This window comes from Girardinichthys multiradiatus, chromosome 12 (assembly GCF_021462225.1).
Source record: "Girardinichthys multiradiatus isolate DD_20200921_A chromosome 12, DD_fGirMul_XY1, whole genome shotgun sequence".
Classification (NCBI taxonomy): Eukaryota; Metazoa; Chordata; class Actinopteri; order Cyprinodontiformes; family Goodeidae; genus Girardinichthys; species Girardinichthys multiradiatus.
This window is the reverse complement of record NC_061805.1, coordinates 39,450,330-39,477,524: the sequence shown is the minus strand read 5'-3', so window position 1 is coordinate 39,477,524 and position 27,195 is coordinate 39,450,330. Positions and strand designations below refer to the sequence as shown.

Below are 27,195 nucleotides of genomic sequence, written 5' to 3'. Positions count from 1 at the left end.
AGTGCCCGGCCATCCTACGGAGGAAGTTCATTTAAGCCGCTTGTATCCGGGATCTCGTTCTTTTGGTCATGACCCAATGTTCATGGCCATAGGTGAGGGTAGGAACGTACACCAACCGGTAAATTGAGAGCTTTGCTTTTCGGCTCAGCTCTCTCTTCACCACAACGGACCGGCACAGTGCCCCCATTACTGCGGCAGCCGCATCGATCCGTCTGTCGATCTCCCGCTCCATTTTTCCCCCACTCGTACTTAAACTCCTCCACTTGAGGCAGGAACTCCCCTCCAACCTGAAGAGGACAAGCCACCCTTTTCCGGTCGAGTACCTTGGCCTCGGACTTGGAGGAGCTGATCTTCATCCCAGCCGCTTCACACTCGGCTGCGAACCGCCACAGCGCATGCTGTAGGTCTTGGCTAGAGGGGGCCAGCAGGACCACGTCATCTGCAAAAAGAAGAGACGAAATCCATTGGTCCCAAAACCAGACCCCCTCCGGCCTTTGGCTGCGTCTAGAAATCCTGTCCATAGAAGTTATGAACAGGACCGCTGACAAAGGGCAGCCCTGCCGGAGTCCAACATGCACCGGGAACAGGTCCGTCTTAGTGCCGGCAATGCGGACCAAACTCCTGCTCCGCTCGTACCAGGACCGGATGGCCCCTAATAAAGGGCCCCCGATTCCATACTCCTGGAGCACCCCCCACAGGGCATCACGAGGGACACAGTCGAATGCCTTCTCCAGATCCACAAAACACATGTGAACCGGTTGGGCAAACTCTCATGAACCCTCGAGCACCCTGTCGTCCACGGCCGGGACGAAAACCACACTGGTCCTCCTGAAGCCAAGGTTCAACTATCGGCCGGACTCTCCTCTCCAATACCCTGGCGTAGGCCTTACCAAGGAGGCTGAGGAGTGTGATCCCCCCTGTAGTTGGAAAACACCCTCCGGTGAAGGGGGACCACAACCCCTGTCTGCCAGTCCAGAGGCACTGTCCCCGACCGCCACGCAATGTTGAAGAAGCGTGTCAACCATGACAGCCCAACAACATCCAGAGATTTGAGGTACTCAGGGCGGATCTCATCCACCCCCGAAGCCTTGCCACCGCGGAGCTTTTTAACCACCTCAGTGACTTCAGCCTGGGTGATGAAAGAGTCCAACCCCAAGTCCCCAGCCTCTGTTTCCACCAGGGAATGCGTGATGGCAGGATTGAGGAGATCCTCGAGGTACTCCTTCCACCGCCCTATAATGAAGTCAGCAGCCTCCCACCCCCACTGCAAACAGTGTTGGCGAAGCACTGCTTCCCCCTCCTGAGGCGCCGGACATTTTGCCAGAATTGCTTCGAGGCCAACTGGTAGTCCTTCTCCATGGCCTCACCGAACTCCTCCCAGCCCCGGGTTTTTGCCTCTGCCACAGCCCGGGCCGCAGCACGCTTGACCCCACGGTACCCGTCAGCCGCCTCAGGAGTCCCACAAGCCAACCACAGCCGATAGGACTCCTTCTTCAGCTTGACAGCATCCCTTACTGCCGGTGTCCACCACCGGGTTCTGGGATTGCCGCCGCGACAGGCACCGCAGACCTTACGGCCGCAGCTACGGACAGCAGCATCGACAATAGATGCGGAGAACGTGGTCCACTCGGACTCTATGTCTCCAACATCCCCCGGGATCTGGTCAAAGCTCTCCCTGAGGTGGGAGTTGAATACATCCCTGGCCGAGGGCCCCACCAGGCGTTCCCAGCAGACCCTCACTATGCGCTTGGGCCTGTCTGTCCGGCTTTCTCCTCCTCCAGCGGATCCAACTCACCACCAGGTGGTGATCAGTGAACAGCTCAGCCCCTCTCTTCACCCGAGTGTCTAAAACATGCGGCCGAAGGTCTGATGATATGTCAACAAAGTCGATCATCGACCTCCTGCCTAGGGTGTCCTGGTGCCAAGTGCACTGAGGGACACCCTTATGTCTGAACAATCTGTGTTCATTATGGACAATCCGTGACTAGCACAGAAGTCCATTAACAAAACACCACTCGGTTTCAGATCGGGGAGGCCATTCCTCCCGATCACGCCTCTCCAGGTGTCACTGTCATTTCCCACTTGGGCGTTGAAGTCCCCCAGCAGAATAATGGAGTCCCCGGGAGGGGCACTATCCAGCACCCCCGACAGGGACACCAAGAAGACCGGGTACTCCGCACTACCGCTCGGCCCATAGGCCGAGACGACAATCAGAGACCTATCCCCAATCCGAAGGCGCAGGGATGCGACCCTCTCATCCACTGGGGTAAACCCCAACACGAGACGGCTGAGCTGGGGGGCAACAAGCAAACCCACACCATCCCACCGTCTCGCCCCGTGGGCCACTCCAGAGTAGAAGAGGGTCCAACCCCTCTCAAGGAGATGGGTTCCAGAGCCCACGCTGTGCGTGGAGGCGAGCCCGACTATTTCTAGTCGATATCTCTCGATCTCCCGCACAAGCTCAGGCTCCGTCCCCCCCAGCGAGGTGACATTCCACCTCCGTAGAGCCAGCCTAAGCATCCGGGGATCGGGCCGCTGAGGTCTCCACCTTCGTCCGCCACCCAATCCTCTTTGCACCGGTCTCTCACGGTTCCCCCTGCAGGTGGTGGGCCCACTGGGGGATGGCCTCTCGTTCGGGCTTGGCCCGGCCGGGTCCCGCGAGGAGCAACCCGGCCACCAGGCGCTCTCCGGCGAGTCCCGACCCCAGGCCTGGCTCCAGGGTGGGACCCCGGCTCCGACGTACCGGGCGATGTCACGTGCCTCAATATTTTCGTCCTCATGAGGGATTCTTGAACCGCTCTTTGTCTGACCCATCACCTTCAAGATATTACCAGCCCTAACTGGCCAGATAAATACCCCAGCAAGAAAGCTTCAAAAATATGTTTTCTAATTGTCACCATGCTCACAGGTAACTGTAACCCTTCTTTGATGACCCTGGAGCTGATCAATGGAAGAGTCTTTGTTTGGGTGCCTGCCAATTTTGCCTTTTCATTTAAAAGCTTTTTTGATTATTTTAGCACCTCTTTATATGTTCCTCTGAACGTCTGGAATGATCCCCATTACATAGATTTTCATAAAAGACTACTCAAAAACTAGCATGTACAACATTTGCTGCCATCATCCTTAAATAAGAACACTTGGTTGACACCTGTTTAACCTCGATGATTGAACTCTGCACTGCTATCGTTTGATAGTTTAATAATTATTTCATAGTACACAATCAACAGCATTCATGTTATCGGTTGGCTTTCTATTCTTCTACCTCACCTACTAGAACATAATTGGCCAGGTAGAAATATACTTTTTATCAAAAACAACAATTGATCTTGTTGGTGATGGTGGGACTGCTATCATTTTGAGCACGACTGTAGTTGAAACCAAGCAAACCTTCCCTTAGTTTTTCACATGCTTTGTTTCTCTGCTCAGGTTTGTAAGTACGACTACGTAGAGGTACGCAGCGGGCTCTCAGCAGACTCGAAGCTGCACGGAAAGTTCTGTGGAGCAGAAAAACCAGAAGCCATAACCTCTCAGTACAACAACATGCGTATAGAGTTCAAATCGGACAACACAGTCTCCAAAAAGGGCTTTAAAGCCCAGTTCTTCTCAGGTAACTCCCTTAAAAATCCATGCGTTTTGTATCTTCAACTGGTAGTTGTGATTTGCTGGTATTCAGCATGAAAAGTTGAAGTGTGATATTTATTTTTCTTTTGCTGCAGACAAAGATGAGTGCTCTAAGGAGAATGGCGGCTGCCAGCATGAGTGTGTCAACACCTTTGGAAGCTACAGCTGTCAGTGTAGGAGCGGCTTTGTGCTGCATGAGAACAAACACGACTGTAAAGAAGGTATTCCACCACAGATTATAGCACTGAGAGCAAACATACGTTTATGTATTAAAAAATAATTACATACATAAATACTCACTCCCTTTTTTTTTTTTTTTTTACAGCTGGCTGTGACCACACTGTGAATAGTGTGAGCGGTATTATTACCAGCCCTAACTGGCCAGATAAATACCCCAGCAAGAAAGCATGCACCTGGGCACTCACCACCACTCCAGGCCACCGCATCAAAATAGTATGCGCTACTTCCTCCTGCTCTCAGAATAATGTCATTGCTTACTGTTTGTGTGTTTATTCGTGTGCTACTTGTATGTGTAATTGAAGTTCTTAATATAACCAAGGACATCTGTGTTTACTGTGCCCCTGTTAGAATCTGTTCTGGTATTTCTACTGATGATGTGTGGCTCCCCCTTCTGACATTTTTAGCATTTTTGTTTTTTGTACAGCAGATATTGAGTAAACACTTCAAAATGTTTCCTACAATATTAAACATGCGATTAATATATAATTTCTCAAAAGAACACAAGATAAAATCCATCAAAATAGATGTGTATTTAGATTTTTCTTTTCATGAGCAGAGAAAATGACACCACCAAACTTATCTAAAACTAGAAAAAAATTCATTTATTTATTATGTGCTGTGTGAACTTTGTAAGCTAATAGTGTGGACTGTTCTGCTGAAGAAACTGAACTGAAGAAATTTAATTTAATTTAATAAAAAATGCATTGGTTTATTAGCTTCAGGCAATATGATGAGGTTAGATTAAATTAGTTAACACAAGCTACTGTGCTAAGTACATCATATCTTATTGCTTGAACTAAATGTTAATTTTAGCTAACTTCCAAACATTAGCTGACATGCTAACAGTAGCATAACTAACACTACCTGAAAGTAATAGGAAGTCATTAGCCTCCAAATGGCACAAGGGGTTTAAATGATTTGAAAGTTTCCCGTTTGAAATTTTTCAAAAAAGTTAATGTTTTTAAAGGTTCAAATTTCAAAATAGCAAAAGTCAGAGCCGCAACCCAAATTTTAATGGGGAGAATTGCCAAAGGACAGCAGAAGTAGTTACAGGTTAAGAAAATTACTCGAAAAAATGTCAGCAGCAGAGGGGATTTCAACAATAGGAATGTGAGCATTCACACAATAATGGGAATCATGTTCCTCAACTAATCTTACTCATTGTGTTTTATGACAGGCCTTTAATGAGATTGACATGGAGGCCCACCTAGAATGTGCGTATGACCACATAGAGATATACGACGGGCGAGATGCAAAAGCCACCTCCTTAGGTCGCTTCTGTGGCTCCAAGAAACCCCCACCCACCATATCAAGTAGCAACAAGCTGTTCATTCGTTTCTTCTCTGACAACTCTGTGCAGAAAAAAGGTTTTGAGGCTTCTCATTCTGCAGGTATATTTTAAACTTTGTTTTATATACACCAAAAAGTCCTCTCTCTTTTTGTTTAAATTAACCTTTAGTTTGTCTCCGCCTATTTGCCCAGAGTGTGGAGGTCGTTCAAAGGCTGAAGTCAAAACCAAGGACCTGTTTTCTCATGCCCAGTTTGGGGACAATAACTATCCTGGAGCATCCGACTGTCAGTGGGTGATTTCCGCAGAGAAAGGATATGGTGTAGAGCTCATCTTCCAGACCTTTGAGATAGAGGAGGAGGCGGACTGCGGTTACGACTACATGGAGCTCTTTGATGGAGCGGACACCAAGTCTCCTCGACTCGGACGTTACTGTGGCTCAGGGGTAAAAACAACTCACTATCCTTCAGTATTATTATAACAATTCAACTAAGCAGTCTTAAAATTCAAAGATGTTGGAAAATTGTGTTTTTTTTTTTTTTTTTTGCTTTAGTTTTTTGGTGTCTTGCTAAACTATTCACACCCCTTCAACTCAAGGGGTGTGAACAATTACAAACTTGAATCTTGATGATATTTTATGTAATAAACCAACACAAAATAATGCATAATTGTGAAGCCAAAAGAGAAACATATGTAATTTTTCACAACAAAAAATTTAAAAAGTGTGTATTGGATAATTATTCAGCTCCCCTGAATCTGTATGTTGTAGAACCACCTTCTATTGCAATTACAACATCAAGTCTTTTAGAGAATGTCTCTTCCAGCTTTTTTACATCGAGTAACCAGTTTTTGTATAACAGATAAAGCTCAGTTTAGTTGCATAGAGATCCATTTTTAAGTCTTGTCACAGATTCTCACAGTGTGGGCCATTCTAACACAAGAATATATTCTGATCTAAACCCCTGTACTATAGCTCCAGCTGTATGTTTAGGGATATTGAACCCCTGCCCTAGTCTTAAGTTGTTTTGCAGCTTTGAACAGGTTTTCTTCCAGGATTGACCTGTATATAACTATAATAAAATCCATTTATCCATTTTCTTCCATCAACTCTGACTAGCTTACCGGTTTCTACTGAAGAAAAGTATTCCCACAGCATGATGCTGCCACCATGTTAGTCTTCTACCACGCATAGCATGTAGGCTAAAGAGAACATTTAGGTATGAGTTGACCAGATCACCTTTTTCACACATTTACTGTGTGGCTCATGGCTTTCTTATGACTTTCGTCTTGCCACTCTTCCATGAAGACTAGATTTATGGAGAGCCTTTTCAAAGGTTCTCTGAAGCTCCTTAAGAGTTACCATGGGCCTCTTGGCTACTTCTCTGATTAATGCTCACCTTAGCTGCCCTGTCACAGTTTTCACATTTACAAATAATGATTAATTATCTAATACCTGTTATATTGTTTTATGACCTAACTTTTTAATTTTAAAATGTTATCTCTGACCTGTGCTGTCTTCCTTGGTCGTTATGATGTTGTTTGTTCTCTAATGCTCTATAACAAACCTCTGAGGCCTTCACAGAAATGCTGTATTACTACTAAGATTAAATTACACAAGGATGGATTCTGTTTACTTATTAGGGGACCTCTGAAGCCCATTGGTTGCAATGGATTGTATTTAAGGGTATCAGAGTAAAGAGGGCTGAATACAAGTCCCTGCCACACTTTTTAGATTTTTATTTGTAAAAGATAATGAAAACTGTAAGGTTGCAACTAACGATTATTTTGCTAATGGATTAATCTGTCGACTAATATTTTTGATTAATCAATTAATAATCGGAAAGCATAGTTTTACAGAATTTGAACCCAGTAGGTAAAACTATGCCACTTCTGGACAGAGAGCATCATTACTGACAAAGATCGTTTTTCATCTTAAATCCAAAATGTATATATTTATGTACGATTTGGCATAATTACTGCTCTGAGTAGGTTGTTCTTTGAGCAAATGGCATGTTTTATAGTCTGTATACTCCAGTGAACAATTATGCGATTACTTAATTAGTTGACGATTATTTCAATAATCGTCAACTTATCCAATTAATTGTTGCAACCCTAGAAAACTGTGCATCATTTTCCTTCCACTTCACAATTATACACTAGCTTGTGTTGGTTTATCACATTAAATCACAAAAGAAAAACACATTGAACTTGTAACATGACAAAATGGGAAAGGTTCAGCGAGTTTAAATAGCAAGGCACTGTTTGCCGACTCACGCAGCAACTCTTCTGGTGTTGACAGACCGTTGTGGTCTCTGCCGTTGGATCGTAAACACAAAACAATAAGCTAAAGCAGATATCGCAGTTGGAGTCTGGCACAATGAAACCAACAGGAAAAAGAAACAGAAATTTCCTCAGTTCAAAAAACAGCCTGATTTAATTTACACGTTTTTTTAATAAAAACCGGCCTCTTACTCATGTCTGATCCTACATATTATCTGCTGAGGGGGGAGCATGACTCCCATCAGTACGCTGGGGAGCAGCTCCTCAATCAAGTTTCCTTTTATAAAACAGGTTGAAATGAAATGACACCATTCCATCAGGAGTATGGTGAAAACTCATTATGATGATAGGAGGCTTACTCTTAGCCAAAGGTCTTTCTCAGCAATTTCACAAAGTTTTTAAGTCCACAATAAAATGTCTCTGGTCTTTTCTCCTTGTCTCTTAAATTCCTTTCCTGGGAGTTACGGGCCATTGTAAATACCGTGTATTATTCATGTTGAACTGCAGCTTTAATAAGCTCCATTTGGCTGCAGAAACGTCAGCTGCACTGGTGTTGCCGCGTCTTGTCGCTCAACATGCAAATAATTTTTCTAAGTGATGTTTTCATTTAATTATAATGCACTTTTCTGACAAAGAAGTTCACATTGAATATTTTTGTCCTCGTGTAAAGCAGTTAAATATCCTTTTGTTCTTCTAGAAACTATTTGGCAGATGTAATACTGTGAAAAGTGTTAAAATGTATGATGTGATGAGTGTGTTGTATGGTTTGGTTTAAAACTGTGCAGAGCGATGCACCTGGATATAATCATGAGGGTTTTTTCTTACCATTAATATCAGCCAAATTCTGACTCAGAGTAATGCAGTAAGAGGCCATTTTTATAGAGCCTTGCAAAAACCTCCTTAAACTTTCTCACATTTTGTCAAATTTCAGTCACAAACTTAAATGTATTTTAGTGGGATTATTTTAGATCAACACAAAATGGCACATAATTTATAAGTGGATGAAAAAGGATAGGAGGTTTCGAAAAGTAAAAAAAAATGTTCTTAAAGGTGTGGCGTCCATATGTATTCAACCCCTCTGAGTCAGTTCTTTGTAGAACAACCTTTTACTGCAATTGGATGGAGATCAGTTGTCAAGACTTTCCACAGATCCTTAATTTGATTTAGATCTGACCTTTGACCGGGCCATCCTTACACATGAACATGCTTTGATCTAAACTATTACACGGTCACTCTGGCTGTATGTTCAGGTTAGTTTCACTGTGGGGATGGCATGTTTTGGGTGATGTGCAGTGTTATTTTTTGACCAGGCAGCTTTTCCATGTAAGTATATAGAAGTGATTTTTTTTTCTTCTCTCTCTTTGACAGAGCAACGTCTTGTTCCATGTTTGCAGTAACCCCTACATAGCTTGTGGCAAACAGGGCCTCTGATAACGTTCTCTTTATAATGCTTTGACAAAAATGTCAGATTTGGGCAGGACTAATAGTTTGGTGAACAGATTCTCCCACCAGAGGGGTGGATCTCTGCTCCTCCTCCAGAGTTACCATGGACCTCTTGACTGCTTCACTTCACATTTAGGCACTTCTTTGTGTTGGTCCATCACATTAAAAATCCAACAAAATACATAACATTTGTGGTTGTATTGTGACAAAATGTGTTTAGACAAAATAACCAGCCGTGATCAGTTTGACCTCAGCTTCAGTATGACAGAAGGTTTGAGTTTTAATTGGAGCAAACTAGCCGAAAGCCTCCTGTGATTCTGTTGTTTCCTCCTTCCTGACAGCCCCCAGAGGAGATCTACTCGGCCGGTGACTCCATTGTCATCAAGTTCCACTCTGATGACACAATCAACAAGAAAGGTTTTCATGTCCGCTATACTAGCACCAAGTTCCAGGATACACTGCACTCACGCAAGTGACCAGCGGGGGCTGGAAGGGGCCGTGCAGGGCAAAGGGGCAAAAGGAGGGGCCCCCAGCGGAGGCGTCAGCCTGTCTCTCGGAAACCTTCGGCCACCAAGACGAATCAGACTCGACAGAACAGCCGCAAGACCACCAACCGCACCTCAGCACCCAGGGGCTCTAACTCCCCCCACAGACTGTGAGGAGTAAAGCCATTCTACAGTACAACTTGTTTTTACCTTTTTATGGTTAGGGTTGGGGTGAGAGGACGACATCATCTTTAGGAATAAAGTAGGGGAAAATGTATTGATCCACTCCCCTCCAAAAATGTTTTTTTTGTTTTGTTTCGTTCTTCTTCTTTTTTTATTTTTTTTTAAACATGCCTTCTACCAAGAGGCAAAAAGGAAAAGAGTGGATTCTCAGGACCTGTAGGAAGGCAGGCATCAGCTGGACAGATCCCTGCTTTTGTCAGGCCAGCCCCACCGCATGCAGGGGGTGGAGAGGAACAGGAGGAGGAGTATGGGAACATCTCCTGCACTCCTCGGTTATTGCTCTCCTCCCCTCGCACCCTCATGCCTACAGTGCAAGAATTCCTGTCCATAAGAGGATTTAAAGGACTTGACTTGAGATTTATTTGAAACTGTATGTCAGCCAATTGCATGTAATTACAAGGAGTGAAGGAAAGCTGTACAGCGGCAACACCAACATTTGTATTTGGCATTGTCCTGGCAGCCAGTGGCAAGATTCTTGTTGTTATCATTAACAAGGAAATTAGGTAAGCAATTACCTTATTAAAGGACTAATAAATGAAATGTGCTCCATGTCTTCTGGTTGGTACTTACTTCCCTAATGACTGGCTATTTCTGTACCTCCATGCATAAAGTAATGTGTTTTTTTTTTATTTTATTTTTTTCCATGGGAACATGTGCTTTTTTTCAGCTTGAACCAGTTAGCACTTTACAGTGAATTGTTCCAAAATCATGAGCTTCTAAAACTTTGTGAAATGCAATGCCAGTTCACTTATTTTAAAATGCATTTGATCTCTTATTCTTTTTTTAATTGCTCCATCTAGTTCCTCAGGCATACATGAACATTGTGTGTGCCCTGTAACATGGGGTGAAATAAAGACATGACTTTATGCAGTATTGTTTTGCAGTTCTGATGTAAAGTACATTCTCCAAGAGAAATTTGCCTTTTCTTTGGTACAATGAAACATTTCTGGATGACCAAATGAGCCGGGGTATTTATTGTTACACATATAATGTAAAGGTGGAAAGGATCCTATAAATGCCTTCTAATGTATAGCCACTTGTCTCTGTTTAATATATGTTGTCCCTCTCTAGCTTTCTCTGTAATTCGGCACCATGTTTAAAGAACGTGCTGCTGTCTGATACATTTGTGTTCTGTCTGAACTTTATTTCGCAGGAATAGTTTGGAGCTGCACACTTGCTTTGGGCCATTTTAAAGTATCCTGGAGGTGAGCTGACTTGCTGTGACTGTAGTTAATCAAGGATGTGTAAAAGAACATAAATGGGAACCTAACCCCCAGCAAACGCACTAGATGACTATGAAGTATAAATATCTCTCGTATCATTTAGGATTTACTATTTTTAGTTAGAGCTTGTCACTTCATAGAAATAACGAAAGTAGTGTTTACTTTCTTATACCCCTGTCACACTATTGTGTATCTGTCTTACATATATAAGTTCAGTCCATTTTCAGTCCATTTATCTCAATGTCATACAAAGATCAAAACCACCCTTTTCATCCAAAATATTTTATGTTATAGCAAATACCTCATAGGGATTTTGAAATTTCTTATCTAGATGCTACTTTGTAAAAAAAATGCAGAAGTTCTATATAAATGTCATAGCAATGACCTGATAATCTAATCTCATGCAGTGCTAGGCAGATGCTCTTTCTTCACTGATGAAGATTCCCTCAAATCCAAATGCCCTGAAGTGGTTACAACGGAAGGACAGACTGACCTATTTTTAGATTATTTTGAACAATTATTAGAACACTTGGGAACCTTCAGAGTGTGTATTGAATATACAAAGCATTGCACTTTTAGCTCAATGTGTTCAGGCAAATGTGAAGTATGGCAAACAAACAAAATAAACAATTACGTCACTGCTTAAGTAATACTCCCTTCACGCTATTGTGTATCTCCTTTTGTGTTTCAATGGCGCTAAGATACATGGTTTAAATTTAATATTTCAGCTTCACCTTTTCAACTATCTAAAACATACCTATGCATGTATGTATAAACTAGCATTGCACAGATTATTTTTGATTGAGCATCGCAATTTACACTGCACATGGAAGTCACTGTTACAATGTTTGTATAATTTTAAAAACAAGGACCCGATGATGTAATTATGATGTTACTTGATCTTATGCTACATTATGCAGAGGCTCGGTCTGCACTGATGAAGATTCAGTCACGTCTGCATGGTTTGAATTGATATAGTGCAGTCTTCTAATAAACTAACAATTATTTGAGATTTTGGTAGCACTGTGAATAGAGCACTGAAGTTTCAGCTCCAGATAGTCAGGCGATTATTAAGTATTGAATAGGTTGATAAAATCATCACAAGTAACTTACTGTATCCTGATGCAGTTCCACAATGTTTTACCTACATTATCCCAATATACATCATAGATGTATGTAGTACATCTGTACCTGATGATTTAGAAATGTCCTTTATTTCCCCATATTTGGATCCATGTGCAACTGCAGAACCATTCTTTCTCCAAACATGATGTGTGCCATGACATTCAAAGTGTTCAACTTTGACCTCTTCTGGCCAGACTATATTCTCCCAGTTTTTCACTGGCATGCTTTTTTGCAGTGCCCTTCAGACAAGCTTCACTTGGTTTTTTGGCTTTCTATGCCTTTTTTTGCAAATCCTTTTTACCATGTTTTTAATATGTATTCCCTGCATCATTTCAACTTTTTACCCACTAATTGTGAACTAATTTGCTTGCATTTCTTTGTATGTGTGGATTAATTTGGTTGTTGCCGACATCTGGTGTGAATTTTATGTCACTGGCCCTATTAGAAATATTTAAACAGAGAAAAACAATGGGTTCAATACTTATTTTACCTGCTGTATGTATTACAATTCTGCATAGATAAGACAATACCAGCTACACTTACCATACTGCAGAAAATGATCTGTTTAGAAATTCCCCCCGAAAAACAGTTCTACAAATGGATCACTGTTCCAGTACTCAATGTCTATTTTTCTGCTGCAACACATTTCATTTGTTTCATAATGGTACATCAAGGACTTTCTGGCTATCCATCATAAAATACCACAAAACGTCCTTCTGTTTTTACTTTATAGCATGAGAATACACTGCTCTCCAGTTTATGGAGTCTGAGTTGTTTTGTGTGGATGATTAAGAGCTTCCCAGAAATGTGATGCCATAGCTCTCGCTGTAACTATGTGATTAAGCAATCAGTGATGCCTCTCTATCCTCCATTACACAACAAAGCAGAAAGATTCAGCATTGACCTTTCACTAAGAAAACAAAACGCTTTCTGCACCTGCTTTATTTGACATTCACAAGTGTAACGCACACTTAAAACAGAAATGTGCCACTCTTGCCGTGACTGAGTGGGTCCCTCTACGCCGCCATTATCATGTTATGTGGTTTGACAAATGGCCCTCACCTTCACTTCAGGGCAGAGCGTAGCTGCAGCTGATGGGCGCTTGAGTGGTGCTCTTTCCTGTGAGAGCACGAGAGGTTTACACCGAGTGCTTTCAAAGTGTGATGGAGTGTACACCTGAGGACGGGAAGAGAGGATTCTTTCCATTTGTTTTTTTTGTTTTGTTACAAAAACCTTAAAGCAGATAAAGATCTGATCACGTAAAAAGAATTTAACAGTATTCACAAGCATAGGTGTGCTGGCAGCTTCGAAATGAACAACATTTACATCACACAGTACATTTAACCAAACAGTATAAATTCTGTTATTACAACCGTTCATCCGGCTGCAGATGGACAGAGTAAAAGCTTTCAAGAGAGCACAAAGTATTAAACAAAAATGGGATGTTTCACAGAAGGCTGTGAAGTGTCGTGAACCGCCAACACTGTTTCATCAGCATTTACAAAACCATCAGCAGCTCTTTATGACTTGATAAGTTATAATGATGTAAAGCAAGAACATTTCCAGCAATTACTCGAAGCTGAAGATGAGACGGAACAAAACATACAGTGTCTCACAAAAGTATTAAACCTCTTAAACTTTTCCACAATTTGTTATTACATTACAAACCACTCCAGTGTGTTTTATTTGGACTTTTTGCAATGGATCAAAACAAATCAGTACATCAGAATGAAGAAGTAGTTGTGGTTTTCCAATATTGTTATAAATTAAAATTCTGAAATGCTTTGCTTACATAAATGTCCATACCCATTTTGTTTAATACCACTAAATAAAATCCAGAGAATTAGTAAGTAGTTTGCCTATGTGTAATTTAAAACCAGTATAAATACAGCTGTTGTTAGTTGTAAACTCTATGTAAACTTAAAGTAAGAGATTCTTTAGTTTGACAACTGATGTTCACGTACACTCTCTGTCTAACATGACTGAACTTCAGCTATTTTGCGAAGAAAAATGGGCAGAAATTCCAGTCCCTAAATGTGCAAAGCTAATAGGGACATAACAAGGCATATAACCTTTTTGTAAAGGTTTTCCTTCCACTGCACAATTATTTGCTACTTTGTGTTGGTCTGTCTAATAAAATCCCATTAGGATGTGGTTGTAAAATGGCAAACTGTAAAAAGGTTCAAGGAATATGAATACTCTGCGCAGGCACTGTACCCTAACTGAGTCATTATTTCAGCTCACAGGCAGGACAGAACTGGGTCACATGGTTACGCTGACTTCAGAAGATACTATGCCAAATTCACTGACTATTACAAGTAAAATAAAGCTGTTCTTAGATAACAAATAGCTTTCAGTTACTGAGACAGTGTTGACATCTTTGTGCTTTAAAGATCACTTACTGATCTGATAATCCTCCTGAAGGTAAAGGAAAATACATTATTCATGTCTGACATCAGTGTGAGCTGAGGACAGCAGTGTTTATGTGCTGAGGGACCGCCAGGCCGATGCCCCCAGCTGTTGGCCCGTCCAGCACAGAGCCCCTCCCAAGACCGCAGCTGCCACCACGGCCAGGCTGGCCTTCAGCACAGCGCCGGGATGTCTGCTGAAGTGGGCCGGGGCCATGCAGGCCAACAAGGCAGAGGTCACAGACAAGGTGAACAAAATGGAGATGGCTGTGTTGATGGCTACGATCTGACCAAACTTGGCAAAAGGCACAATGACGCAGAAGAAAAGAGGAACAGTGGAGATTGCTGTGGTGACAGCACTGGACACTATAGCAACGCCCACATGGTTCACTGCCTCCAAAGTTCGCCTCTGCCTCTCAGCTGAAGGCTCCTGTAAACAAACCACATAGAATAAAGGGTTGATTGAAAAGCATGTTCTTTCACCACAATCGGTCTCAACAAATCTCTTTTGTTCATGAGAGCAAAAGGTGCTTTTTATCTTTTTAAATCAAAAAGCTATAAGAAATTACTATGAAATTTGCAGTGCATTTCAACAGACTTTATACTCCTTAAACCTTTTCACATTAGGTCAAATTTACAACCACAAACTTCAGTGTAATTAACTGGGTTGTAGACCAATAGAAATTAGTGCATAATTGTGAAGTGGAAGCAAAGAAAATCTGTAAGTGTTGGTTGCAAATGTATTCAGCCGCCTTTAGTCTGATCTCCCTAAAGTCAAATGCAATCAATTAGCTTCAGACGTTACCTTTTACCTTTGTAATTCAGTATTAGTATAATCCAGCTATTCTATGAATGCCACAGAGATTTGTTAGAAAACATTGTAGAACAAACAGCATTATGAAAACCATAGTTATAAAAAACTTTTCTACAGTTCGAACATCTAGTAAAACACTGTTTTCACCATTATCTGGGAACAGAAAGAGTTTGGCACAACTGCAAACCAGACAAGATGTCGCCGCTCACCTAAACCAACAGGCCGGGAAAGAAGGGCATTAGCCAAGAGGCCCATGCTAACCCTGGAGAAGCTGCAGAAATTGACAGCTCAGGTGGGAGAATCTGACAAAACAACTATTGGTCATCCATTCAAATCTGGCCATTATGGAAAAGTGAGAAAAAGAAAACCATGTTTAAAGAAAGCCAAGTCCTATTTGTAGTTTTCCACAAGCTATTTAGGGGACACAGCATAAATGTGAAACCAACTGTTCTGGTAAGATGACACCAAACGTTTGGCCTACATGTAAAACATGTGAGCCAGAAAGCCAACACCGTTCCCGTCGTGAAGCACGGCGGTGGCAGCATCATGCTGTATTGATGCTTTTCTTTACTGGAAGATGCATCGAGCTAAATCCAGGATGATACTGAAAGCAATCAATTCACAGGTAGTAAATCTCTTAAGACTGGAGTGAAATTAACCAGTCACAGTCCAGACCTAATGAAATTGTGATCATGTGGAAAATTGGTGCTCACCATTGCTCTCCATCTAATCTGACTGAGTTGTACCTATGATGTAAAGAAGAATGGGCAAAATGTCAGTCTCTAGATCTGTAAAACTGGTAGACACATTTTAGAGACCAATACAAAGTATTGACAATGTTGAGATTTTTGTACAAATCTTGAAAACCTCATAACTCTCAACTATGTGACCAAATGTGAAAAGGTTCAAGGGCAATGAATAGCATCTGACGGGTAAGAACTGTTATTAAGAGAGAAATTTGCTCTCCCTTACAGAGCTCTGTCCAGGCATCAAGGAAACTGTCTCCCCAGCCAGCAGGTATCCCTCCACCAGGTGCAGACAGTAATCCACTGAAGATCCGACAAGTATTGACAGAGAAATTGCCTCCACTGCTCCCATCTCCCAACCCAGCCAATACATGACAGCCACAACCAGACAGATCACTCCTGTTAAGAAAAAAGGGCCCAGACGTTAATGCAGGCACACACAAGGTTTCCAAATATAAAAACCACTTCATCTCTTACCTATAATTGTTATGAGCACCGGCAGCAGCAGCAGAAGGTGCGCTGTAAACACAGACACAGCAGCCACACAGATCGCTAGAGAGAGCAGGAGACTCCAGAGGGCACTCTCCACACCTAAAACGATTACATTTAATTACATTTATAGACCCCTTCACTAATCAGTTTGCAAAAATAAAACATTCAACAGTGCAAAACACCTACCTATAATTTCCATGAAAATCTGCTTCCAGTGCTCACAAGTCTGGAAACCTCGCTGGAGAGCTGAAGTCTGTGGGAGGCTGGCAAGCTGCTCCTGGATGAAGTTCTCCCACTGCAGGAAGTCTGAATAGGTCTGAAAGGAGGATTTCCCCTTGTATGTGGTCTTTGGAGAGGAGACGTTAGGGATGGCTGGTCAGACAGTTTTTTATACATGCAGAGGGAAAACTAAAAGATAAAAGGGTCTTACAGATTCAAAGGCCATGGACAACCAGCGGACCTTGCCTCCGTGCATTCCCACTGCTCCGTGGGAGAGCTGGCCTGGGAGGAGGTTGGGTTCAGGCAGAGAGTGGCACTCAGGATGGAGCAGAGGAAGAACAGAGGAGAGCTTGTTGCCTGACGGGAAAAAAAGAAAAATCATTACTCTCCTCCACACCTTTTATCTTTTACACATCAATGCCAACTTATTCATTCCCTTTGAACCTTTCTATTTTAGTAGAAGAGCGTGTGTTAGCTTGAGAGACTCAAGTTGTAGAGTTGTGGTAGTTCACCTTGCCAAGAAGAGGAATAAAGTTCTATAAGCTTTCATCTGCCTCCTCCTTGTTCAGCTGCTAGCAGAGCAGAACCTATGAGCTTGTTACCAGTAAACGAGCAGAAATAGACACCAGCCTGTTCTGGACTTACGAAAGGTAACACCCTGAACACACCATGCCCGTCATGAAACATTCATTGTGGTGGTGGTGGCAGCATTATGCTGTTGGGAGACATTTCTTCAGGGAATACAAGGCAATGCTGGAAGAAATCCTGCTAAGAGGCTGCAAATAAAGCCCATCGCAATTTTCTGATTTTATTTGTAAAATAAAAGTAAAAATCTGTTTTATTTACCTTAAACTTCATGATTATTCACTACTTGTGGTCTGTGACATAAATTACATTTCTCAGTTTTTAATTAACAAAATGTGGTACAGTTCAAAAGATAGAAATACTTTCAAAAAGCACTTTGGCTACCATTTATAATAATATTTTTTCTGTTAAATTGATGTGATTTTAAGCCTGTAAACAGTTTCACAGTTAAAAGATATTTTATACATTCAACTACCCGAAATATTTCATTGATTGCTATGTGCAACAATTTGCCTGATTTCATATTTAGCCAGTAAATATCTTTGGGAGTAAAGACGTCTGTTAGCACCAACACTTTTTACCTGAGGGCAAACACTGAGCTCCTCCTGGCTTCACAAGTTTTCTGTTTGCACCAACAGCTTTGCAGATTTTGCAAAGATGGCCCATCTCTTTGAAAATATCAAACTCTGGATCCAGCACAACGCTGCCCTTTAAAAAGAAAACGAAACAATTTCAAAAATTTGGCTCTGCATTAATGATGATGATTAAATGATGAATGCGATTCATTTTTTTATGGCTTTTCCTGTTTTATTAAACACTCATTTACTTTACACTTTTCTTTTAGTTAATCTCATGCAGTAATATGGCAAATTTATTTAAGCTATATCCTGCAAATACAGTTTAGACAATTATCATTCACAAACACCACAATGAGCAAATTAGGCACAACGTGCAGATCAGTATCATGCAGTGTCTTTGTGGTTAAAATACCCATGACATAGGTGAGACCCTCACCATGTCTCCAATTACATGGTTTTCCCTGTTCTCGCTTCGGTTCACTCCCAGGATCCCAAACACAACGAAAACCATAGCCCCAGTGTCAACCAGAGGACGCACAGCTGGGCGACCACATGCACCACCGCTGCACGGGTTGAAGCCGGACGTTTTGGATGCTTTTGTCTTGGCAGCGGATGAGGGATCTTTGAAAATAGAACAAGAGAAAAATCTCTCAACTGTGTTTGTTTTTTCAGGGTAAAAATAGCAGCGACTGGAGTGCTGTGGAAAAAAGAATCCTCCAGTGGGTTTACAGAGTGCCACTTTAAGAAGCTGCATTTGAAGAAGCTGTCATATCACAACAATTTCTCTATTCACAACACTCCTTACGGGGGAGTAAATGACAAAAGACAAGTTGGAGACACTTGCAGCGTTTTCCTAATGAGCTGAAAAATCATTTTCATTTTAATAATGATCTCAGACAAAGACGCTTGCTCACCGCTGGGGAGGGGGGTATAAAAAGATCCCTTTAAGGGTCCATCAGGCCCAGAACTGAAGCCACACCCAGGCGTTTTGACACATAGTCTGCTGGGATGAGGTCTCTGATGGCACTGTGCAAAATACAGCCTCCTGAAGGCAGAAAGCAAATTTAACTTAAAAGGTTTGCCTCTAAAACCACTGGAGAGTCCTTACTTGAGCAGGGAATTTGTCAGTCCACCTGCTATTCTGCTGCGGAGATGCTGCAACATAAAAGGAAAACTCTTGAGTCCAGCCGTGTCGAGGATCACATAAGCCGGATGTGATCATCCAGCTGGGGTACGGGCGGTACTCTCGGGAAACACACACAGTCATTCTGCTGGTGTAATTGTTGCAAGGATGACTAAATGCCTGTTCAGACAAAACAAAAGATTGTTTTGGCAGCACATGTCACACACTGATTGGAAAGACAGCTTTGTCTGCTTCCAAACCTGGAATGATGACACCTCATCATGCTCTGTGCTGCACACTTTCCACGGTGATGGGATGCTGGTGTTAAGAGAGAATCGGTAGATTGTTGTGGAGCCTCCTTGAACCAGCTTTGACATGTAGACAGTCAGCATGGGGTCTACAACCCAGAACCAAACAAAGATATTAAGACCAGTGCTTTTGCATGGGGAAGATCATTTTTACACTAGTTACCTGTTTTGTTGGTGTTTGTTGGGTTTGGTTTCATTGAGCTTTGGGAGACAGTTGAAGCTGTTGTGCTTTGACTTTGTTGATGTGTGGAAAACCTCAAACCTGATGAGGTATGTGTGTACAACAGGTGGGGTTTTTCCATGAACACACCTACAGGATAAAACAGGCCTTTAGGGCAACACTTCTCAAGGTTTTTGCAACAAGTACCACAGCTGTAAATACATTTTCCAAGTAGCAAACTGACAAACATTTTAAAGCTGTGGTAGGCTACAATAGGACCTGGAAAAATGAGAAACAAAGTTCTTAACCACTGGCACTGCAGGCCGACTTAATTATGCATTTCAATTTTTTGATCTGGGGATGTTAAGTTTAACTTTAAGTTAAAAAAAATAATAGAGTAAATGGAATAATTTAGTTTTCTATGACCTTTTTAACAGTTTGCATGTTTTTTTTTGCCATGTGCTTTGGTCTCCTTATTGGACGTTTTAAAGCACTTTACAAATCAACAAATGAAAAATCCCTATTCCAACTGAAGCTGGAATTTTATGTGGGAAAGTCGAAGGTTTCCCAGGAGTCGTCACCTCAAAATTCAATATGGCTAAGACATAGTTTATTTGTTCTTCTGATAGTTTGCATCGAATTAATCCTGTCAAGCACACAATACTACACAATCTCATTAAGTGAGGGGTTGCTACAGTGTTTTAAAGCAAAAAAATGCAAAGAGATAAGATATTAGCATGTATTGCTAATAGTAATTAGCCTGGTGAATGAGCACATCAGTTAGCAAATCCCACTGGTTGAAAGGTGGAACTGGAATTTGCCATTTGGTTGGGTTTGATACCATTCTCAGATTTAAATTTGAACCCTAGAGGTAGATGTAACACAGCATAAAAAGCCATCAGAACTTGTTCCTGTTTCACTGTTGTCCGCTTTAGGTTGTACTAGGCATTATTTTTATTCCCACTGAGTTTATTAGCTCAACATGGAAGTTTATTTATTTGTATGTCCCTTGCTACAGAAATTTTGCCTGCGTACCACTACAGGCAGCATGAGTACCATCACTGGCATTCATGGCCTTAGACCAGTGGTTCCCAAAGTTTTCATAAGAAAAATACCGTCAGTAAATAATGTTTCTGAAATCTTAAAACACTAAAACAACAGGATGCCGAGTTTTTACTGTTGTCATATAACAAAAAAGAAACAAAAAAACTCTAAAACTCATAGCTGCATTATTGTTTAAAAGAGGCTTTTTGTTTATATTTTATTTATGTTCTAAAAGTTAAATTTTGAAGTTTGAATTTGGAAAAACAAACAGAAAGGTCTCTAAAAGTCAAATGTCAAAACAGGAAAGGGAGATTAGGAGGTTTCTCATCAACCCCAACTTAAAAAATCCAGTATGCCTGGGATATAAAACTGTTTATTTACCCATTAGTCGGAAATAGAGGTAGGAGGCAGTGTGTACCAATGATCTTCCTGTGTGAAACAAGTACATGTTCCATAAGCAATATGTGCTTAATACAGAAATATCCATCGTAGCACGCAGCTACCTACCTTTTTGGTTCCTCTTTAAATACTGACAAATGCAAAAACTGTATACATTCACCAGCCACTTTATTAGGTACACCTTGCTAGTACCCGGTCTGACCCCCTTTTGCCTTCAGAACTGACTTAATCCTTTGTGGCATTGATTCAACAAGGTACTGGAAACATTCCTCAGAGAGTTTGGTCCATATTGACATGATAGCATCACACAGATGCTGCAGATTTGTCGGCTGCACATCCATGATGCGAATTTCCCGTTCCACCACATCCCAAAGGTGCTCTATTGGACTGAGATCTGGTGACTGTGGAGGCCATTTGAGTACAGTGAAGTCATTGTCATGTTCAAGAAACCATTCTGAGATGATTTGTGCTTTATGACATGGCACGTTATCCTGCTGGAAGTAACCATCAGAAGATGGGTACACTTCTTAAGTATTAAACTACTCCGGTAAGCTGTGGTGTTGACACGATCCTCAATTGGTACTAAGGGGCCCAAAGTGTGCCAAGAAAATATCCCCCACACCATTACACCACAACCACCAGCCTGAACTGTTGATACAAGGCAGGATGGATCCATGCTTTCATGTTGTTGACGCCAAATTCTGACCCTATCATCTGAATGTTGGAGCAGAAATCAGACTCATCAGACCAGGCAACGTTTTTCCAATCTTCTATTGTCCAATTTTGGTGAGCCTGTGCGCATTGTAGCCTCAGTTTCCTGTTCTTAGGTGACAGGAGTGGCACCCGGTGTGGTCTTCTGCTGCTGTAGCCCATCTGCCTCAAGGTTCGACGTGTTGTGCGTTCAGAGATGCTCTTTTGCATGCCTTGGTTGTAACGAGTGGTTATTTGAGTTACTGTTGCCTTTCTATCAGCTCCAACCAGTTTGGCCATTCTCCTCTGACCTCTGACATCAACAAGGCATTTGCGCCCACAGAACTGCTGCTCACTGGATATTTTCTCTTTTTCGGACCATTCTCTGTAAACCCTAGAAATGGTAGTGCGTGAAAATCCCAGTAGATCAGTAGTTTCTGAAATACTCAGACCAGCCCGTTGGTACCAACAACCAGGCCACGTTCAAAATCACTTAAATCACCTTTCTTCCCCATTCTGATGCTCGGTTTGAACTGCAGCAGATCGTCTTGACCATGTCTACATGCCTAAATGCATTGAGTTACTGCCATGTGATTGGCTGATTAGAAATTTTCGTTAACAAGCAGTTGGACAGGTGTACGTAATAAAGTGGCCGTTGAGTGTAGGTTTATTAAATAACCACCACCAAACCACTATGATGTTTTTGAGATTGGAGTTGTTACCTCCGCCAAGAAGGTTTTGTTTTTGTTACTGCTGGTTAGTCAGCCTGTCTGTGTCTGTTTGCAAAATATCTCAAAACGTTTTGAAGAGATTTTGATGACATTTTCAGACAAGATTTGAGAAACAGATGACTAGATTATGGTGGTGATATGGAGCACCATCTGGATCTAGGATATTTTGAAGGATTCTTTATCATTGCCAGATCATGGTGCAACAATTTGGAATTCCCACATGGTTCCTTACCCGTTCAGCAGCTGACATGCAAGGGCCTTGGTGGAGGTCTGCGATCTCTGAGTGCTTTTCTAGGTTTAATAATTGTAGAAGTCTGCTTGGCTCTGGGCCTCTCTTAGATTAGTTGTTAGCTTTAACTAACAATGACTTCCAGAACCTAATCTTTAACCTCTCTTTAAAAGTGCTTCTTTTACTGCAATGGTCTTCTCACCTGAGCACATGGGGCAAGAGATGCCCTGGCCGCTGAGGTTGCTGCGAAGGGCCATCAGAGTCTGAAGGTTTGTGTCCGGTCGGAATAGGAGGGGAGCGTGGGTGGCCGGCCTCAGGAGACAACAGCAGCCCGCAGAGAAGACCAGAACTAGGAGAAAGATGCCTGGATAGGCACCAAGACAGTGGCAAACAGTGGCAGCTCGAGAAGAATGTTAATTAAGAAGTGGTTTTCATTTCAAAGCATCAAACAACAGATGCGGATGTGAACAGATTTAATGGTTAATATAATACAGATAATACTGATTGGAACTGCAGCAGACGTTAGCATTACTTATTTCTAAGGCATGTTAAATATTTTTTGATCATCCATTGCTTGTATATGAACAAAAAAATATACAATGTGATATAGCTGTTTAAGTACACTGATCTTTAAGCATACTTAAAGCGTAATGATGATTAGCCTTACTAAAATAAATAATTTACTTATTTGAAGGCTGTTAACAGGAGTGCAGACAAATTTGTCTGTGTTTCTACATGCAGTATTTATTTTAAGCAAGAGATGTCACTGTCTAATGTTGAGTGAATTCATGTCATGTCTCACCTAAAACTGTTTTTCGATGCCACACAGCCGGCTTAGCCACTAAGTGCTTCAGGCCCCACTGGAGTTTTGTGCTCACCACACCCATATGCTGCTGTCCTGTGTGGAATAATGGTGTCTCCACTGTCAGGGAAAGAATGCCTGCATCGTTGTCTGTGTCACAGGAGCCTGACCAAAGGAGAATGACCTCAGTGATGCCTCAACAGCTGCGTTTTATAGCCTGGAATCATTCCCTTTCCAGCTTCTCCCCCGTCATGCCACCCATTCACTGTAAAAGAGATAATAATCTCACCTGGCTCCATCTCCACCGACAGAAGTGCCACATCATCATCCTCATCTGACAAAGGGCTGTAGCTCGCTGACAAGCCCAAAACCAACTTCACGCTTCAGGGAGAGGACAGCTTAGGGTCAGAGGCAGCTGAGGGGATTACATCTAAACTGTGCACAGCTGGCACAAACAACGCCTCACAACAAAGTAAGGAAATAAGAGCTCACCAATTCATCCAGTCATGTTCGTGAGGCTCCACATGCTGGGTCCAGATACACAGGGCTGCTGGCATCAGGACAGACACCCAAAGCCAGGCGCAGCTGACAATGAGGGCCATGAATAGGCCAAAGTCATGCACGGCTGGGATCTGAGTGTCAGTTAAACGCAGCACAGTGTAAAAGTCCTTCAAACATTCAATTTGAGCTTATTGAGTGAAAAACAGCTGAGAGCAGCATTATTCATCCACTGCAGAGGAGTCACTTAGACATCGTGCAGACATTCTATTAAACGCTGCGTTTCACTTGCCCGATTACCTGAGAGAAGGTGTTTGCAGCATAGGCAGCTGCGGTCGTGAAGGAGGTGAGGAACGTCGCCCTGCCAGCTGTTTTGATTGTGTAGATCATTCGCTCCTGGGGCTGACGCAGATGGGAGGCCTGCCTGAAGGTGCTGATGAACACAAACACATCATCCACCCCTGAGAGGTGAAGAGCAGAAATATATGTTTTTATTATCCCTGCAATGGTGCTGTTTGTTTTGTTAACAAAACACGTTAATGTTTCCATGCTCTTCCATAGAGTGAAAAGAAAAAACTAAAATTCAATCAATGAAAACGTGCACTGAAAAGTTTTAAAAGATAAGAGCTAGTTTAATAAGGGATTAAGAGTTGTATTTCTTGGGCTGATATAATACTTTCCTGTAGCCCTGAACAGTTGACTCAGAGAAGATTAGCTGCTGATTGCAAAAATACATTTTATTGTTGTTATAAAAAACAGATACAGGGGTTGGACAATGAAACTGAAACACCTGGTTTTAGACCACAATAATTTATTAGTATGGTGTAGGGCCTCCTTTTGCGGCCAATACAGCATCAATTCGTCTTGGGAATGACATATACAAGTCCTGCACAGTGGTCAGAGGGATTTTAAGCCATTCTTCTTGCAGGATAGTGGCCAGGTCACTATGTGATACTGGTGGAGGAAAACGTTTCCTGACTCGCTCCTCCAAAACACCCCAAAGTGGCTCAATAATATTTAGATCTGGTGACTGTGCAGGCCATGGGAGATGTTCAACTTCACTTTCATGTTCATCAAACCAATCTTTCACCAGTCTTGCTGTGTGTATTGGTGCATTGTCATCCTGATACACGGCACCGCCTTCAGGATACAATGTTTGAACCATTGGATGCAAATGGTCCTCAAGAACGGTTCGCTAGTCCTTGGCAGTGACGCGCCCATCTAGCACAGGTATTGGGCCAAGAGAATGCCATGATATGGCAGCCCAAACCATCACTGATCCACCCCCATGCTTCACTCTGGGCATGCAACAGTCTGGGTGGTATGCTTCTTTGGGGCTTCTCCACACCGTAACTCTCCCGGATGTGGGGAAAACAGTAAAGGTGGACTCATCAGAGAACAATACATGTTTCACATTGTCCACAGACCAAGATTTGTGCTCCTTGCTCCATTGAAATCGACGTTTGGCATTGGCATGAGTGACCAAAGGTTTGGCTATAGCAGCCCGGCCGTGTATATTGACCCTGTGGAGCTCCCGACGGACAGTTCTGGTGGAAACAGGAGAGTTGAGGTGCACATTTAATTCTTCCGTGATTTGGGCAGCCGTGGTTTTATGTTTTTTGGATACAATCCGGGTTAGCACCCGAACATCCCTTTCAGACAGCTTCCTCTTGCGTCCACAATTAATCCTGTTGGATGTGGGTCGTCTTTTTGGTGGTATGCTGACATTACCCTGGATACCGTAGCTCTTGATACATCACAAAGACTTGCTGTCTTGGTCACAGATGTGCCAGCAAGATGTGCACCAACAATTTGTGCTCTTTTGAACTCTGGTATGTCACCCATAATGTTGTGTGCATTTCAATATTTTGAGCAAAACTGTGCTCTTACCCTGCTAATTGAACCTTCACACTCTGCTCTTACTGGTGCAATGTGCAATCAATGAAGACTGGCTACCAGGCTGGTCCAATTTAGCCTTGAAACCACCCACACTAAAATGACAGGTGTTTCAGTTTCATTGTCTAACCCCTGTATGTGTCTCTTTTAACACCTGAATCCAAACACCTGTGGGTGTAAGTGTGAGTGTGTTGTGTATATAAGGTTTCTCCATAAGAATATGCAATATTGAGTGTGAGGAGCCACAGACCTGCCCCCCTGGACCCGAGGAGATCTGACCCCCAGACATCTAAAGGCCACCCAAATCACGGGAACCCCAGGAGGACCACCACCGGGACTACCGCAACCCCAGCAACCCCGGCAACCCCGGCAAGCAGCCACCAGGAGTGAGCCGGCCCAAACCAAAGCACCCAGCCCCGGACAACAAGAACCACCAATACACCAGCGGGCAGAGATGCCAGCAGAGAGTCTGGTGGGGAGGAAATAGGGCACATATTTGATGGGGGGCCTAAGCTGATCCTGAAGAGGGAGCAGCCCAAGACCCAACCTGACAAAAACAGGCATACACAGTCACAATCACACATTCCCACCCTCATGCGTACACATAAAAACATTCACACCCACACATCCACTGTAAAGAGACACAACAATGGACGTCATACACTCACTCACACTCCCCATACATACTTCCAGGTCCAGGTACCAATACCTTAGAGGGGCAACCAGCCCTCGGACCCAGTTAGGTGGTCCCCTTCATTCTGGGTGGAGACAGGCAGACTGCCCCAGCACCAGTCTAGATTAGTGCCAGCACTGCCTGAACCCAAACAACCCTGGCCCAGACCCCAACTCACCCAACGACCCCCCATCCCCATCTGAAGAGGGCCCCACGAAGAGAAGAGGTCCAAACCTGGCCCAAATGAGCCCGCCAACCAGAGCCACCCCAGGATGAAACAGTCCCAATCCTCAATGAACTCTGATCTCAACCCCATGAGCCTCCCACCCCCTATGAACCCCAACATGAATCTCCCCAAAGAGCCACACCCAACCAGGACACATATGTCGAACACATGCCCCCAAACCCAAATGCCATAAATCCCCTGCCCACAGGGGCACACCCCCACAGATGAGCTCCTTCCCCGAAAAGCCGATGGAGACACAACCACACAGCGCAAGTTCCACACACATCCCCACTCCTAGCACCCCTGCCGCCTTTCGCCCTCCACCAAACAATGCACTGTGATGGCAAGGCAGGGGCCCCGTGCAACGCCACCCCAGCCTCTGCACACAAGCACAACAGAGCAGACACCACCTAGCACCATACTCTCAACGGACCCCCTGAACACACACCAAGACAGGACAAACTCACCTGCCAGGCACCTGGGGCCAACGTCCCCCATCATGCCCCCACAACCACATAAACACACCACATCACCACCACTGCAATGACAGCCCAGGGAGAAACACCAACCAGCTCAGCTCCACCGTCCCTGCTCAGCCGATCCAAATGCCGGCGACCACACATCCA

At 43.0% G+C, this 27,195-nt stretch overlaps 2 protein-coding genes across 6 annotated transcripts in view; one reads left to right on the top strand and one right to left on the bottom strand.

Annotated features, from left to right (window-relative positions):
* The window catches only part of bmp1a (bone morphogenetic protein 1a), a 64,315-nt gene extending 52,831 nt beyond the window's left edge, over positions 1 to 11,484 (top strand). The window contains exons 15-20 of the mRNA XM_047380227.1: positions 3,427 to 3,607; positions 3,717 to 3,842; positions 3,947 to 4,074; positions 5,039 to 5,252; positions 5,344 to 5,594; positions 9,214 to 11,484. Of these exons, the coding sequence (XP_047236183.1) occupies positions 3,427 to 3,607; positions 3,717 to 3,842; positions 3,947 to 4,074; positions 5,039 to 5,252; positions 5,344 to 5,594; positions 9,214 to 9,348 (1,035 nt within the window). The 3' untranslated portion in view covers positions 9,349 to 11,484. The remainder of the gene's footprint in view (positions 1 to 3,426; positions 3,608 to 3,716; positions 3,843 to 3,946; positions 4,075 to 5,038; positions 5,253 to 5,343; positions 5,595 to 9,213) is intronic.
* Positions 11,485 to 12,872: 1,388 nt separating this feature from the next.
* The window catches only part of disp3 (dispatched RND transporter family member 3), a 30,222-nt gene continuing 15,899 nt past the window's right edge, over positions 12,873 to 27,195 (bottom strand). For 3 of the 5 annotated variants that reach the window (XM_047380223.1, XM_047380224.1, XM_047380225.1), the window contains exons 7-22: positions 24,075 to 24,235; positions 23,769 to 23,908; positions 23,566 to 23,657; positions 23,277 to 23,441; positions 22,677 to 22,838; positions 19,385 to 19,531; positions 19,174 to 19,310; positions 18,924 to 19,093; positions 18,705 to 18,835; positions 18,227 to 18,411; positions 17,794 to 17,920; positions 16,839 to 16,984; positions 16,595 to 16,754; positions 16,394 to 16,507; positions 16,143 to 16,315; positions 12,873 to 14,786 (exon numbers count right to left, since the gene is read on the bottom strand). In XM_047380223.1, coding sequence (XP_047236179.1) covers positions 14,430 to 14,786; positions 16,143 to 16,315; positions 16,394 to 16,507; positions 16,595 to 16,754; positions 16,839 to 16,984; positions 17,794 to 17,920; positions 18,227 to 18,411; positions 18,705 to 18,835; positions 18,924 to 19,093; positions 19,174 to 19,310; positions 19,385 to 19,531; positions 22,677 to 22,838; positions 23,277 to 23,441; positions 23,566 to 23,657; positions 23,769 to 23,908; positions 24,075 to 24,235 — 2,567 coding nt within the window. In that variant the 3' untranslated portion in view covers positions 12,873 to 14,429. The remainder of the gene's footprint in view (positions 14,787 to 16,142; positions 16,316 to 16,393; positions 16,508 to 16,594; positions 16,755 to 16,838; positions 16,985 to 17,793; positions 17,921 to 18,226; positions 18,412 to 18,704; positions 18,836 to 18,923; positions 19,094 to 19,173; positions 19,311 to 19,384; positions 19,532 to 22,676; positions 22,839 to 23,276; positions 23,442 to 23,565; positions 23,658 to 23,768; positions 23,909 to 24,074; positions 24,236 to 27,195) is intronic. The other 2 variants (XR_007040458.1, XM_047380226.1) reach the window with 2 other exon arrangements.